This window comes from Miniopterus schreibersii, assembly GCF_964146895.1.
Source record: "Miniopterus schreibersii genome assembly, chromosome: 7".
In the NCBI taxonomy this organism is placed as follows: Eukaryota; Metazoa; Chordata; class Mammalia; order Chiroptera; family Miniopteridae; genus Miniopterus; species Miniopterus schreibersii.
In genome coordinates, this window is record NC_138108.1 from 83,059,255 (window position 1) to 83,074,088 (window position 14,834).

The 14,834-nt window shown below is 45.3% G+C and overlaps 2 protein-coding genes and 1 long non-coding RNA gene across 8 annotated transcripts in view; 1 reads left to right on the forward strand and 2 right to left on the reverse strand.

The window, feature by feature from the left end:
- Positions 1–3,687: 3,687 nt before the first annotated feature.
- LOC308559351 lies at positions 3,688–7,897 on the reverse strand. The gene is made up of 4 exons (XR_013999132.1): positions 7,824–7,897; positions 7,503–7,700; positions 5,643–5,803; positions 3,688–5,432 (listed from the first exon to the last, which is right to left on the reverse strand). It is a non-coding gene; the product is annotated as an uncharacterized lncRNA (long non-coding RNA).
- Positions 7,893–8,716, forward strand: SFT2D3 (SFT2 domain containing 3). Its single transcript, XM_081142038.1, has one exon. The coding sequence runs from the start codon at positions 7,982–7,984 to the stop codon at positions 8,615–8,617; it is 636 nt and encodes a 211-aa protein (XP_080998164.1). The 5' UTR covers positions 7,893–7,981; the 3' UTR covers positions 8,618–8,716.
- A 2,683-nt stretch (positions 8,717–11,399) lies between these two features.
- The window catches only part of WDR33 (WD repeat domain 33), a 101,799-nt gene continuing 98,364 nt past the window's right edge, over positions 11,400–14,834 (reverse strand). For all 6 annotated transcript variants that reach the window (XM_081142009.1, XM_081142012.1, XM_081142008.1 and 3 more), the window contains one exon: positions 11,400–12,204. In XM_081142009.1, coding sequence (XP_080998135.1) covers positions 11,975–12,204 — 230 coding nt within the window. In that variant the 3' untranslated portion in view covers positions 11,400–11,974. The remainder of the gene's footprint in view (positions 12,205–14,834) is intronic.

The following is a 14,834-nucleotide window of genomic DNA, read 5'->3' on the forward strand; positions in this document are numbered from 1 at the left end:
TAGGGCCAGACCAAATGATTTCATGGGCTGTATACGGCCCTCTGGTCGGATGTTCCCCACCCCTGGTAATGGAACTCATGTAAGGAAATTTAAAGATCTTTTCCTGGTTGGCTATTGGTTAGGTGGTAGCTCCCAAAATGTCCTCTAAGGTTTTCAGTAAGTTTCCAGTCATGTATGTATTCATTGTAGTACCTGCCCAAGGATAATGTATTCTTGCAAACCTGGTACCTTCACGGGACTGGCAATGCCAGCCAGTGAGCATCCTTGACTGTGGATGCAGCCAGTTTCACACGTGACCTATGAAGTGGTTTACAGAGGATCCCAAAGTGGATTTATCTTCCCAGATGGAAATTAAGGGGAAAAAAGGAAACAGTACTATTATAGTGAGAGCTTGGCCTCTCACATGATTGGTGAGATGGGAAGGAACTAAAGTATGGAGAAAGGAAAAACAAAGTGTGGGTTAGACTACGAGTTTCTAAATTATAAAAGGATCAAGCAGAGAGGAAAAGATAAGTGTTTTGATTCTGTTTACGGAGGTAAATTCACCAGATTGCTGTGGGGTCATATATAAGTACCTTAGGAGAAAAATTTTTTCTTATATCTGGAAAACAAAGATCAAAACCCAGTAATATTTCATATAAAAGTCATAAAAATTATAACCACCCTCATCAGTTTATTTAGCCCCATGTCATTAATTCTTCTTGATCTTTTATTAGCAGATTTATAAATCCAGTTTTTCCTTAAAGTTCTGTAAATCTTTACCCAGCTGAATGTTGTTTTTAAAAGTTAATTAGAAATCTGTATTTTATACTGTCAGTCTTTTCCATGAATTTCTCTGAAGATGAAACATCTTTGTAAAAACACCTTTGTAAAAGCATCAGAGTAAGACAATAATTATCTGTAAATGATAAAACACTTATAAATGGCCATGGTTAAAGATCTGGTGGAAGTTTACACTAAACCCAAACAGTGCCACAGACTTAGTTACCCATTTCAGTCTTGGTCAGCTCGACCATATAGAGTCCCTTTCTCAAGATCCCTTTTCCATGAACCTTCTGCAACTTCCAAAAACCTTTTGCAGTTTTCTTATACTTTTCAGGTCCTATTCTATCTTTTCCTTTCTTATTTGGAAACAGTTATTTTACAAGTTATTTTCTTTTTTTATCCTTTAACCAAAAAACCTCAACATGTCTTTTGTATCTTTCCCTATCCAATAAACATTCTATTTCCCTTTCCCTCAACAAAGTGCCCCTGCATGCCTCGCACCTTCTTCCATATGGAAGGGATACGTCCTACCTTCCATATACAGTCATTTTGTTTTATCTTTATTATTTTCTAGTAGTTCTGTGTTAAAATAAACCTTGGTGCTTTTACACATCAGTTTGGCAAGGGAACGTGTACAGCAGTCTATTTTTAAAAGGCCTCTTTTGTTTCCCCTTCAGTCTCTGCGGATGGTGTTTTGGTTACCTCCTGGGTGTTCACATTTCAAAGACATGGTAAGATTTACAACTTAAGACCCAGAAAAAGAATGCAAGTTTTCTCATATTACATTAAGGCATGTCAGAATTTTAGGAATTTTATATAATTTCTGGACCATTTATATTAATAACATATCTACGTAAATATAACCAAAGGTTTAGCACAATTTATTTAACTATGTTTCCCAGGTAATTTAACATACCAAGTAAGTCTCATTGGTTCAACATTTCTCTTTTATAAGGACAGAGACAAGAAGAGAGATCCTTTGAAACGTTCCAAACCACCCCTCCTTTTCCAGAAAATCTAAAAGTTTTCAAAAAATTCTCAAAGGTCAAGAAAAAGTCTCTAACTTTTAAAATTTGGGAATTTTGTCAAACATGGCAAATGTTTTAAAACATTTGGTCAAAAGGAATCATAGGTCATTGAGAAACAATGCTTTGTAATCCTTTTTACCATGGTGACGAAGACTTTGCAGGCAAATACAGAAAGTTAAATAAATGTTAAGCAAAATTTAGCCTTTTACTATTAAGACTCAGTTTACTTAAGAAATTAAAGGTCCAATGATAAAGAGCACCGGACATCATTTTTAAAACATAAAATCTTTGCTTCCTATTTATAATATCTTATTAAGAAAGTATTATAAATACCTGAGCCTTGCCGGTTGCTCAGTGGTTAGAGTGTGGGTCTGCAGACTGAAGGGTCCAGGGTTCGATTCCAAGGGCACGTACCTCAGTTGCAGGCTCAGTCTCTAGCCAGGGGTGCACAAGGCAACCAATTGCTGTATCTTTCACATCAGTGTTCCTCTCTCCCCCCCTTCCACTCTTTCGCAAAAGCAATGGAAAAAATATCCTTGGGTGAGGATTTAAAAAAACAAACAAAACATACTAATAGTACAGGGAAACTTTGTGCTTTGAGCAGAGAGAGAAAGAACCAAACTCTAATTTTGCATCAGCTTACTTCTGATATAAATTCATTTAATAATTCATTTAAATCTTTTTTATCTGTCATTTCCACCTATATCTATTTTATTTGTTCTTAATAATTATGTTTAGGTTACCCATAGAAGCTTTATGGAATATTAGAAGAAGTCAGCCATCATTCTAAGTTATTTTTGCTGACAAATTTGCAAGCATAGGTCAATAAAAGTATTATACTTAATACTAATCATTTTAAAGACATGCCTATTTTAATTAGCTTTAATATCAAATGTTTTTTCAGAACCTGAAACACGTCTGGGTTAGTTTCTGTTACATTTCTTAATTCATATATAAGCACTTAATTACTTTAAACCAATTAAACAGAACTCTTTATAAACCAATTTTATTAATATCCTCCAGAGGAGGGTGTGTGTGTGTGTGAATTTACATATATATTATGTATATTATTATATACCATATAAGTAAATATATAATTACATATAAATTATTTATATTATTAACAGCACTATTAACAACAGAGCAAGCCCCACATTGTTTAGCTAGGATATGGTTACACACACACACACATACACACACAACCAGAGACCTGATCGCTTTGGGGGTTTTGTAATTTTCAGCCATGACACAGTACAATAAGGCAAAACCTCACTAATCTGTAATAGTTGGGATAAGTTTATTCATTCAGATAGTAAGGCTTTTATTATTTTTAGAGACGGCTTTTCAGACTTGTATTTGGTCATAATTTTTAAGTAGGCTGGTGGGGGTGCTGTTTGGGTAAGGAAAACTTTTAGCCACTTGTGATTTTAGACAGCTTTTCTTTCTGTATTTTTGCTTTGGTTTGTTTAGTCTCAGGCAGTTAAAGGCTGTTTACATTTCTGATTGTCTGCAAGATGGATTGGGAGTTGCTGAGGAAGCTTTAAAAATCCTATCAAGTCCAGTGGTTGAGCGTCAACCTAGGATCCGGGAGATTGCAGTTTGATTCCCGGTCAGGGCACGTGCCTGGGTTTCCAGGTCAATCCCCAGCAGGGGGCGTGCAGGGGGCAGCCAATCAATGATTCATCGTTGATGTTTCAACTCTCTCTCCCTCTCCCTTCCTCTCTCTGAAATCAATAAAGATACATATTTTTAAAATCCTATCAAACTTTTAATGTTGCCAAATTTCTGATCATAGAGTTACTAAAGTCTTGGAAATATTTTGTCAGGTTTCAGGAGGGACAGAGTAAGAAATCTGAAAGTATCTGCCCAGCTGGCCAAAGTTTCTTTCTTTTTTGGTACATATAACTAAGCTTAGAGTTTGTTTTATTCAGATAATGTTCATAAACATTCCCCAAATGTCCTCATTGTCTTAATGATTTCTATCGTAGTAACTTCTACATAATATTGCATTGGTTGATGTATCCATAATTCACTTGCAGTCTGATTTTGGACTTATCAAGTATTTGTGATTATAAACAAGGCTATAGAGGGCATGTTTGTTATTGGAGGGGAGCATGACTCATCTCCCCCCTCCAGCTAGTGGGAGTGGGGTCTTTGGAGTACTGGTGGAATAAGCATTTCCAGAGGCCCCCACCAGAGGATAACATACTGTATAGTAGGAAGCTTTATTTCCATGGAATTACACCCCTGGGTTCCTACAGTCCCATTTCCCTTAGTCCAGTCATAGAAGTGTAGCTGGGGTTTCAGCAAAGCTAGAAGCAAAACCAGTGTCCAGTTTTCTTTCCTTGTTGGAGCCAGGTCCAGTTCAGCATCAGGCTAGTTGCAGCCCATTAGTCCATTGCGCGTAGGGTCCACATGGCCATAGGCCATACAGGTGAATGCAAGAGAACCAAGAGGGTGCGACCCAAGCAACCAGAGTCCCAAGAGTCCCAAAAGCACAAGAGTTGAGCACAAGAGAGTGAGTTCCTTTAAGGGATTTATGTATTCCAGATCTTCACGACCTTGCAGTGGCCACGCCCATTCTGGCCAACCATCTGTCCCCAGGTGTCATTGACAGGCAAGTATCTCCCGTCACCCCAATTTTACCGGGCATGTATCTATCTTCCCTGTGGTTCCCTCCCCCTGTGATTTGCAGGGAACATGCCTATGCTTGGCCCTCCCTTTGCTCCTTTCCTATTATTAACTAGTTAATTACAACAGTACCAGTCTTCCCATTGTTGGTTGCAAGATGATTTCTCTAGGATGTGTCCTAGCGGGGAATTATTGTCCATGGAATTAAATCTATAAAAAATTTTATAGCTCCAAAGTTATTTTCATGTTGCTTTCCATAACAGGTAGTACAAACTTCTGTTACTAGGAGTGTGACCATACCAATTTCACCAGAAATTTCCCAGTAGTGTGTTATGATTGTGATTTTTGTTTTACAAACCTTTTAGGTATAAAAATGGTAGAGGAAAGTTGAAATTCCATGATTACTAGGAAGCATGAACATTTTCTCAAGCTTACATTTATATTTTCTCTTATGCTGACCAGTTTCTTTTAGGATCTTTTGAGAGAAGTCCTTTTGTCTTATGGAACTTCTGCTTGTCAAAGGATGTATTCCATGGTCTCTGGGAGGTTTAGGTGCCACTCCTTTAAGGGGGTGGGATAGGGATCAGTTCCTGAGTTGGAATTAAAGGTTTTCCTGAAATGGCCAGTAAAGTTTTAAATTTATTTTGGTTAAGTTGGCCCATTTTATTAAAAGAGGAAGAACCAAAATGTTTGTATATATAACTAGCTAGGGTTCCCAAGGAAGGAACTTTTTTGAGGAACTTGGAGAGTGAGGGCCCCATATTGCTGGCATGGGACAACACCCCCCCCCCACACACACACACCCTTGAGGGGAAAACCCCTATAGATCTTAAAGGCATTTAACTTCAACCCAAAGGAGCAGAGTCTTAACCAAAGTGGACTTCATGTGCAGTATGTGGAAACAGTGAGCACAAAACAGGCTCTTGTAGGTACTGTACCCAGTTCCAGGGGATGCAGTTCATGAAGGTGAGGGCATTTTACACCCACATGAGACCCAGATATGTTAACCTAAAAACAAAAGACCAAAGTGAGACTCAACAAGCATTTCTTTGAGATCCAATGAATGGCTATTTGGGAAGCACTGATTTGGGCAGAATCACAAGGCATTTATGAGAAAAGAAACAATTATACCAAATACATCAATAGAAGGAAGGCATTTTTATTGGTGCAGATAAGCTAACACAGTGGTGCTAAGGTAGTCTAATATCCCGTTCTTACCATCTTTGAAACAGTTCCTTGGAATACAATGTTGCCTAGGCCCAGTCCAAAGGATATTTTGCCATTTGAACATCCAAAGGTTTGAGGAGTATGACATGCGAGGCAGTTCCTCTGGGATGGCAGCTCCAACTCCATTTTAAAGTGGCTCCATTTATAGTATTCTTTGTAGTGCCAAGAAAAAAAGAGAGTGAGAGATGCCCTGGGAGTTAGGAGAAAGAGCAAAGGAGATTTGAGATGGTACAACTGGTTCTAGGTACTGTCCTGGAAGCCATGTGTTGGATTTTAAAAGGGAGTGAGCAACTGAGTGGAATATTCCTATAAATTTAAGGAGCCTAAGGACTGAAATTTTCACTGGACTTGGCAAAAGAAGTATTTGGTGGCTCTGTCATGAACACTTTTGCTGACGTGATGGAACGAGCAGGTTCAAGGCACAATGGAGGCAGGTGGCAACCCCACGCTCTCAGGCTGCTGGATGAGCTGTTGCAGCAGCTGGGGGATAGGGTTGGGAAAGGGTTTTACTGTGTCCTTTCAGGGCAGGAACCAAAACAGAGCAGATTTCTGGCTTTATAATTCTATCCCAGGGAAGTGTTCTGTAATATAAAGGGAAGCTCACAAGGTTAAAAACTGAAACTCACAACCCTGCCCTATCACCAGTTTTTTGGCTGACCTTGGGTAGGTCATTTAACTTCTTAGTATTTCAGTCTTCCTCATCTGTACAATGAAAAAAACAACCTGTTTTCCATCTCGCAGCTGTGTCAATGATTAGGTAACATCATTTACGTACCACCATTCTACTTTCTGTCTCTATGCTCTGAACTAGGTGTTCACCTCTGTCCCTAACCTGTTTCACTTAGTATCCTATGTCCTCAAGGTGCATTCATGTTGTATGTCAGAATTTCTTTCATTTTTAACACTGAATAATATTCCGTTCTCTGTATATACCACTATTAAATCATTGGTAGGCAGACTCTTGGGTTGATTCCACTTTCTGGCTACCGTTAATAATGCTGCTATGAACATGGTGTACAAGTACCTCAAGACCTTGCTTTAAATTCTTTTGAATATATACCCAATAGAATTACCGAGTCATATGGTAATTCTAGCTTTAATTTTTTTAGAAACTGCCATACTGTTTACCATAGCAGCAGTACCATTTTTTATTCCTAGCAATAGCGTTCCAATTTCTCCCCATCTGGCCAAAACTTTTTTGGGGGGCTTTAAACTTTTCTTTATAGTAGCCATCTTAATGACTTTTGCCCACAGTAAGCGATGATCACTATTATCAAGTGTCAAAGGATTCCAATCTAAAACGGAACCAGAGGATATGAAACGGGGACTTTCACACCTGCAACCTCAGGAAAACAAAACTTTAAAACAGGGAAAGTGACTTCCCCAAGTGTCTGATTGACTGAAACTTATTTCGTACCAATGGACATCCGTCAAGAATCCCCTCCCTCCGCAGGCCAAGGAACGCGCCGCTCGGCCTCCGGCCGCCCGCTCCGCGCCCGCGACACGTCTCACCCCCAACCCTCAGGAGACTCGCCCCCCGCTGGTGACCCTTTGAGTTTTCAGTCGTGCATGTCTGAACTTCTACAAAAACTTACCGAGATACTGCAGGTTAGCCTACGACGCTAGGAACAGGTCCCCGCGTACCCCTGACCAGGTTCCCCGGTAACACCCGCAGGGCCGCGGGGCCGCCGGAGGGGGGCAGCCTCCCTCCCTCCGCTTTCCCTCCGCTAGCTACGCGCTGCCCAACTCACAAACGGTCAGAGGCCAACCAGGTCTTCGCATTTATATGAAAAAGCAAAACACCGCCCTCGGGCCAAAGGGTCCCGGGATGACTCCGGGCAAGGGCGCTACCTGGGTCGCTGGGTCGCCCGCCAGCCGCAGCCCGCGCGGGAGGCCTGCTGCCCCGCCCCCTGGACGGCAATGACACGGCCCCGGCGAGGGGGACCGGGGAACCTGGAGGCAGCTCCCCAGGCTCCACCTCCGCCCCGGCGGCCGTGCGGGGGGCGGGCCACGGCCGCGTCTCTCGTGCTTCTGTCCCCCTCCCACTCTCTGGAAAGCAAAGGGGGAAAAATAAAATAAAAAAGATACCAACGGTTCATCACAGAGTCCTTCCCGTGCCCTCTTGCGGCCACACCAACCCAACACCTTCAATCTGATTCCGACGCGACTTACCAGGCCCAGGGCGCCTGGCGCCCGAGAACGAGGCGCGGCGCCGGGAGGGAAGACGCAGAAGGGCCCGCCCCCGGCGCCCAGCCGACCAACAGCCGTCCGCGGGAGCGCGCCTCCGTCAGAGGACCGAGGGGACGGGGCGGGCGACGGCGCGGCCCGCGATGGCGGACATCCACCGCGAGCTGCAGGAGTACCTGGCCCAGGGGACAGCCGGCGGGCCGGCGGCCGCAGAGCCACTGCTCGCCGCGGGCAAGGCGGACGAAGCCGGCGCGGGCGCGTGGCTGGACCGCGCGGGCCTGCGCTGGGCGTGGGCGCGGAGCCCCGCGGAGCCGGAGGCGGGCCCGGCGTGCCTGCCGAGCGCGACGCGCACGCAGCAGCTGGCGGCGGGCGGCGTGTGCCTGCTGCTGGCCGCCCTCTGCTTCGGCCTGGCCGCGCTCTACGCGCCGCTGCTGCTGCTGCGCGCCCGCAAGTTCGCGCTGCTCTGGTCGCTGGGCTCGGCGCTGGCGCTCGCGGGAGGCGCGCTCCTGCGGGGCGGCGCGGCGTGCAAGCGCCTGCTGCGCGGCGAGGAGGCGCCCTCGCGGCCCGCGCTGCTCTACGCCGCGGCGCTGGCCGCCACGCTGTACGCGGCGCTGGGCTTGCGCAGTACGTTCCTCACGGCGCTCGGCGCCTGCGCGCAGGTGGCCGCGCTGGCGGCCGCGCTGGTGGGCCTGCTCCCGCGAGGCGCCGGCGCCGCGCTCCGCCTGGCGCTCGGGCGCTGGCGCCCCCCCGGCGGCCTGGCCAGGGCGCTGCCCGTGTGAGGGGCGCGGGGCTCGCCGCCGGGCAGGACGCCGCCGCGCCGCCTGTGACTTGGAGCGCCGTTTAAAACTGAGAAGCCGTTTGGAAGAGCCTCCGTCCCAGCTTCTGTTCCGCCCTCGGGGGCCTGTGCGCCGAGCGGGGCTCGGTCGTTGGGCGGACGCGCTGCGAAACATGGACGAGTTGTGTTGGCGTTGACCGTGGGCCGTGACCTTAGTAAAAGCAAAAACTCTTAATTAGCTGCCCTGCGACTGTTCTTGGACCTGGCGCTCCCCTTCCGGGAGCCCCGCCGGGGGCCCTGAGGCGCGCGGGGAGCCCCCGGGCGAGGGCTGCGGGGCGGGGCCGCCGGGCTCGCGCGCCTCCTCCGGCTCTTGGAGGCGGTTTCCCTTCCTCTCCGATGTGCGTGGATCCATGAGGGTAGCTATTTAAATTTACCCACCAGACTTTTTAAAAGTACTTAAGAGGGTTTATCTCACTTTTTTAAGTGAAATTATAAATGTGCCTTATAAAGTCAGAGGAAAACTTCACTGAAGAGGAAACAGTGGACCTAGAAGTCTGCACTGACGCCCGGCGCACGCCAGTGACCTCGGGGACCCGCCGCCCGCGCCCCCCGGCCGCCCCCCGGACGCGACGGAGACGCTTCTCAGCTGGCGGCCCCGTCCCCCTCCCAGGACTCGCCTGCGCGCCAAACCCACGGACAGCATGGGCTGAATATTCGGATGAGTCTGTGAAACTACATGTTTGTCCCCAGTTATATGTGAACTAGAATGTAAAGCGTACTTAGGATTTTAAAATTCGATTTCCATGGTTCTCAGGGCACAAAGAGCCAAACTTCAGGTCGGTTCCGTCCGCGTCCGGGCGCAGAGCTCGGGACGCCTCGCTCGGGGCGGGCCGGGAGCCGCTCTTCCGCTCGGCATTTGGGGGCTGGGTTCCAGTGTCCCCTACACAGGTGCGTCCCGCACCGCCTCTTGTCCAGCTCAGCACGTGTCCCCTTGGGTCCTGAGGAACGTCCCCGCGGCGAGCAGCGACCCCGAAGCGCGGCGCCCGCCCAGCCCCGGGGAGAACACGCCCGGCGCTGGCGGTTTGGCCCCGTGGTTGGAGCGCTGGCTGCCAGCCGCAGGGTCCCGAGTTCGACTCCAGCCAGGGCGTGTGCTGCGGTTGCAGGCTCGGTCAGGTGCAGGAGGCAACCCATCCGTGCTTCTCCCCCACATCAATGTTTCTCTCCCTTTAAAGCAATGGAAAAAATATCCTCAGGTGAGAAATAAAAAATAATTTAAAAAGAATAATGGCTTGTTCCTGGACCAGTAAATAGGGTTACCTACCTTAAGAGGAAAAACCAGGAGGGTGTTTGTAAAAGCAAATGCAGTTTTCAGGGAGTGATTTATTTTTTTAACTGGGAAATCTTGTGCCCTTGGCTGCTCTTTCTACACCCTAGTTAAATCTCTGTTCTAATTCTCAATTTCTCTAGAATTTTCACAACTGGAGATTATACCATGTTCAGCACATTTTTATGTTGATGTTATTTCTAAATACTGTTTTCCCATTTTCTCAAGAACTCAACACTGAAAATCTAGCTTTTATGAAATTCAAAGCACTATGTATTCTGTCAGTGATGTTTTAAAATGTATATATGTATCTCCTAAGTATTTCATAAGTATATAATGTAGAGATTTCACTTTTTTCTAAATGAATTCATACTCAAAATGCGATCTGGCTATCTGCTTACTGGGGTACTATGTTTTAAAGGTAAAGCCTAAAATGTTAGGACGATAAAGTTTCTTACCACATGAATCTCAGAAAAAGGAGCCTGATCTTGATAGAATCCCTTTTCAGCTTCTCAGAATTGATTACAACTTCTTTTTAAGATACACCAATGGAGGGCAAATAAAGAATATCCACAAACCTGAAGCAGTCTCAAGCCACCTAATCATGTTCACAGTGAGGTGCCGATAAATGTTTTTAATTTCAGAGTAAAGTGAAAGTTATTCACTTACAGTTTATAGGTTCTAATACCCTGAAAAGCAATGTGAGTGACTGCCATTTTCTCACTCTGCAGAAATAACAGCTTTTACCATTTTTTACATTAATAGGGAGGCAGTTAAGAATTTTTTTACATGTACTATCCAGCCTTAGAAATGGGATTTTCTAAGCAACTACTGTTTCCAGCACCAAGTTTGCCCAGCACATTTGTCTCCAATGCCAAACTGAAGCTTTGAATAAGAAAAACTTTCTTCTTCTCAAAACAAAGTAAGGGTCAATATAGAAAGTATTACGGAGTCATCTCAAACTGAACTTTTGGCATCCATTCAAATGGGGTCAAATGTTACATTTAAAACTAAAGGAATTTGTTGTAGACAATAACTTCTGGCTTACTGTGAGTTAGGACTATCCTCGGCCTTATAAACACTATGTATTTCCACATAACTAGTGTAGAAGAGAAAGAAATTACTGAAGTTTTGCAAGATTGTTGCAGACATTTTGGTCCATTCTTGTCAACTTAAACAATTTGTGAAATGATTTACAATAATCAAAGAGTACATATAAGTTAATTTCTGGCTTACATCAAGTTCCTCTAGTCAGAAACAAGGCAATTCAAGTCTAAGGTGATTACTAGAAGATGCACTCAAGGGGAAACCCCTAGTTGCTTGGATAATGAGAATATTTTTTTTTTCCAGAGTATAATTTTCGATCTGCCAGAACACATCTAAGACTTTGACTCTACAAACTGTGTTATGGTTTTAAGGTATTTCTCACTCTATTACAAAAATAAGTATGACAGAATAACGGTTGGATGAGAATTTGTTTAAAAACAAAGTTCACAGGTGAAATTAATTTAGATGACTTATAGAGGTTCCATCAAGTGTGCTTACAAGTATAAGCACTAACTGTACACCCCTCAGCAGACTGGACGCAATGGGAACTAAGGGTTTCCTTAAGGCAAGCACGTCACAACTGGTTGTTTTCTGAATTCTTGCATAAATCACATTCTGTATTCATACAAAAACAACTTAATGTTTTTTCTCTGACAAACTGTACATATAGAAACAAATTCCCAATTGAACATGAACTTAATTTTGCAGAGGTACTCCTTGTCTTGTGACACTTAAAAACCTCCAGCTTTTATCTTCACAAAACAGTGTAGGAGCTGGCAGTGAGGGTGTGCAGGACAAGACCAGGAAGCTACTCTGGGCAGCCAGCAGCAGTCTCCATCCCGAAGACCTCACGGGGCTCGCGGAATTCAGCTGCCCCAGAAAAAGAGTTCAGGGCTACAAGGTGCAGGCTTCCTTTTGTTTCTCTTGGTAAGTTCACAAGAAGTTCTTAAATACTGTCCAGAGAGGCCAAGGGATACTCAACCCCAACTTCTACCGACCCCTTCCACCACCCCTTGAAGCTCCCCGCCTTGGTGGACCAGAGTTCATGGTACTCCCTCTACCCCAGTTACTGCCACTCCGGACCCCTCTAGAAGGCGTGCCACTGCCCGGAGGGCCCCCAAAAGGTTCATCTCTGTGGTATCCGTCATGGTGATCTCCATCCAAGGAACTGGAACGCCCGGATTTTGGCACTCTTTGGGAAGGTCCTGGGCCCCCTCGGCCTGAAATAAAACATTGATTTCACATGTGACTTTTTTATATCAGACTACTGATAACTCCTGGTACAAACTTGTACTCTGTGATGACAGTACAACACTTCTGGGTCTTTTAATCTTTAGAACAGTTCTAAGGACAGCATTCAGGGCACTAAAAGTTGTGCCTCCACCCTCTTCATGATCACTGTCTCATTCTCAACGTGGCTTGTGACTGTGCCTGTGCACACCAACTAGACATGTTCCCCAAGGCTGTGTTGCAGAGACAATGGGAGGGCGAGAGGAAAACACAGAGCACCTCTGGGAGTCATGGACATGGTAGGCCATGTCTCCAGGGTACAGGAAGTGTACCCTCACCCATCTGTGCCACCAGGGATATGCTGAGGGAAGTTCTGCACAGCACTGCCTTAACTCTGGAGCACCTGCGAGGGCAATGACAAGTGCTTCACCAGAATAAGCGCTTACTGGCATTACCTCACAACCATGTGGCACTTTTCATTTCACTTTAAATAGTGAAATTATTTCTTGAAAAACAGAAGCATAGAAAGAAAAACAGTAGCTTTTACAATTATTTCTCCCAGGGACAGTTTTATTTGTTCCAGTATTGGACACACAAATTTTAGGTATCACTAAAATTCTGACTTAAAATTTTTTTTCTCGTGAGTATAGGATTTGGCCACCTCTCCCATAATGCATTAGCAGAAGGTTATTTACAGCTTTATTTTGTCTTAAATTTTTAAATGGAAATGAGTCCCGTTAAGACAGAGGTTAGGAAAGCTAGCTAAAGAAATAATTTTAGCTTCTTTTCTTACAAAGCACAGCTTAGACCCACCAGAAGGTGCAAGGGCAAAGAAGCTGTCAGCTGGGACATCACTTTCACACTAGCCATGTGGCCTTGACCAATGACCCTAAAAGGTGTCCTGAGTGCCCATACTGACCAGCAACAAAATGTGTGCTTGGATGGGGAGATCTGGTGACATGATGTAATTTCTGAGGGGTTTTCTCTGAGAAGAACCAAACAACTGTCAAGAACAAAAGCCAGAGATTCCAAAATGGCGGCAGATTGAATGGAAGCTACACTGACCTCCCAGGACCAAATTGGAATTACAACTAAAATATAGAAAAGTCATCCTGCATAATCAACTGAAGACTAGCTGGAGACCCTCATAACCAAGGATGTAAAGCAGAGACCACACAGAGACTGGTAAGAAGTGCAGAGGTGTGAGAGGGCTGGCTGGGCTCCCACAGGCAGCAGCTGAAGGTCCAGAGGGATATCTCAGCCCTGCCACCAGGCTTCCTCTCTGGGTGTGATCAAAAGTTAGGGTGACAACTCAAGAGACAGGGTGGCCTGCTCCCTGTCCCGGCTGCCCCACCTTCACCTCCAGGCGCCATAGGGAGCTGCTGTTGGCTAGAGTGTCCTTTTCAGTCACTCTGCTGGGAGTTTCTTTTTCAGAGGCTGAGAGGGACAAAGAAAGGGGAAGCACAAGGTAGACACCCCCAAAAACAAAGGCCTCTCCTTTCAGGGCAAGAACAGGAAGGAAAAGAAACTCCCTTTGAGTCCTGGAAGGTTCAGATCAAGGACTGAGTTTTTTGTTCACACAAACTAATTTGGCTCCTGAACGCCCTCCACCCAGAATCATGACATCCGTAGCAGCATTTCCAAACAGCCAGGAGCATCCAGCTGAGCAGGAGGCTGCCTTCTGGTGAGGTCACAGCCACATGCCCCCAAGGTTCCTGTGTGCCCCAAAATATCCTACCACTGGCCATCTGGCCTCAAATCCCACTCATATACAGGATTCCTGGGGTGAACACCTTATCTGGAGGAGAAGGGAGGATGGGATTCTGGTCTCAGCCTACAAAACTCCCAGGGCATCCCCTTTGGCCCCGGGCCATTCCTCACCCCAGTGGCATACGGGTGGGCGGGCTTTATTTACACAAGTCAGCTCTCTTGGTAGCAGCAATCTCCTTGAGGCAGACTCCACCTTGTCTTGTGTGTGGCTGATACTCAGTAAATATAATAAACCACAAATAAAATTGACCATTTTAGCCATTTTCAAGCCTACCAAGTCATAGGCATTGAGAACATACACAATGTTGTACAAACGTCACCACCATCCATTTCCACAACTTTTCATCATCCCTAATAGAAACTTGTCAAGTGATGGCTCCCCATTCCTCCCTCTTCACAGCCCTTGCTAAACTCTATTCTACTTTCTGTCTCTATGACTTTGCTTATCCTAGGTACTTTATACAAAGAGAATCATGCATTTTTTGTTCTATTTTGTCTGGCTTATTTCACTTGCCATAATGTTTTCAAGGTTCCCCCATGTTGTAACATGTGTCAGAATTTCCTTCCTTTTAAGGCTGAATAATATTACATAGTATATAAATACATTGTTTATCCATCTTAAAAAAAAAAAAAAAAAGAATACATTGGAAGGGATATACAGCAGGTTAATGGAAGCTGAGGATCAGATCAGCGATTAGAGGACTGGGTAGAAAAAAAGCATTCAATCAGAGATCCAAAAAGAAAAAACAGGAGGACAGTTTAAGGGAGCTGTGGGACAACATGAAGCGTAACAATATTCACATCATAGGAGTGCCAGAGGAGGTCAAAAGTAAGCAAGGGTAAGGGAACC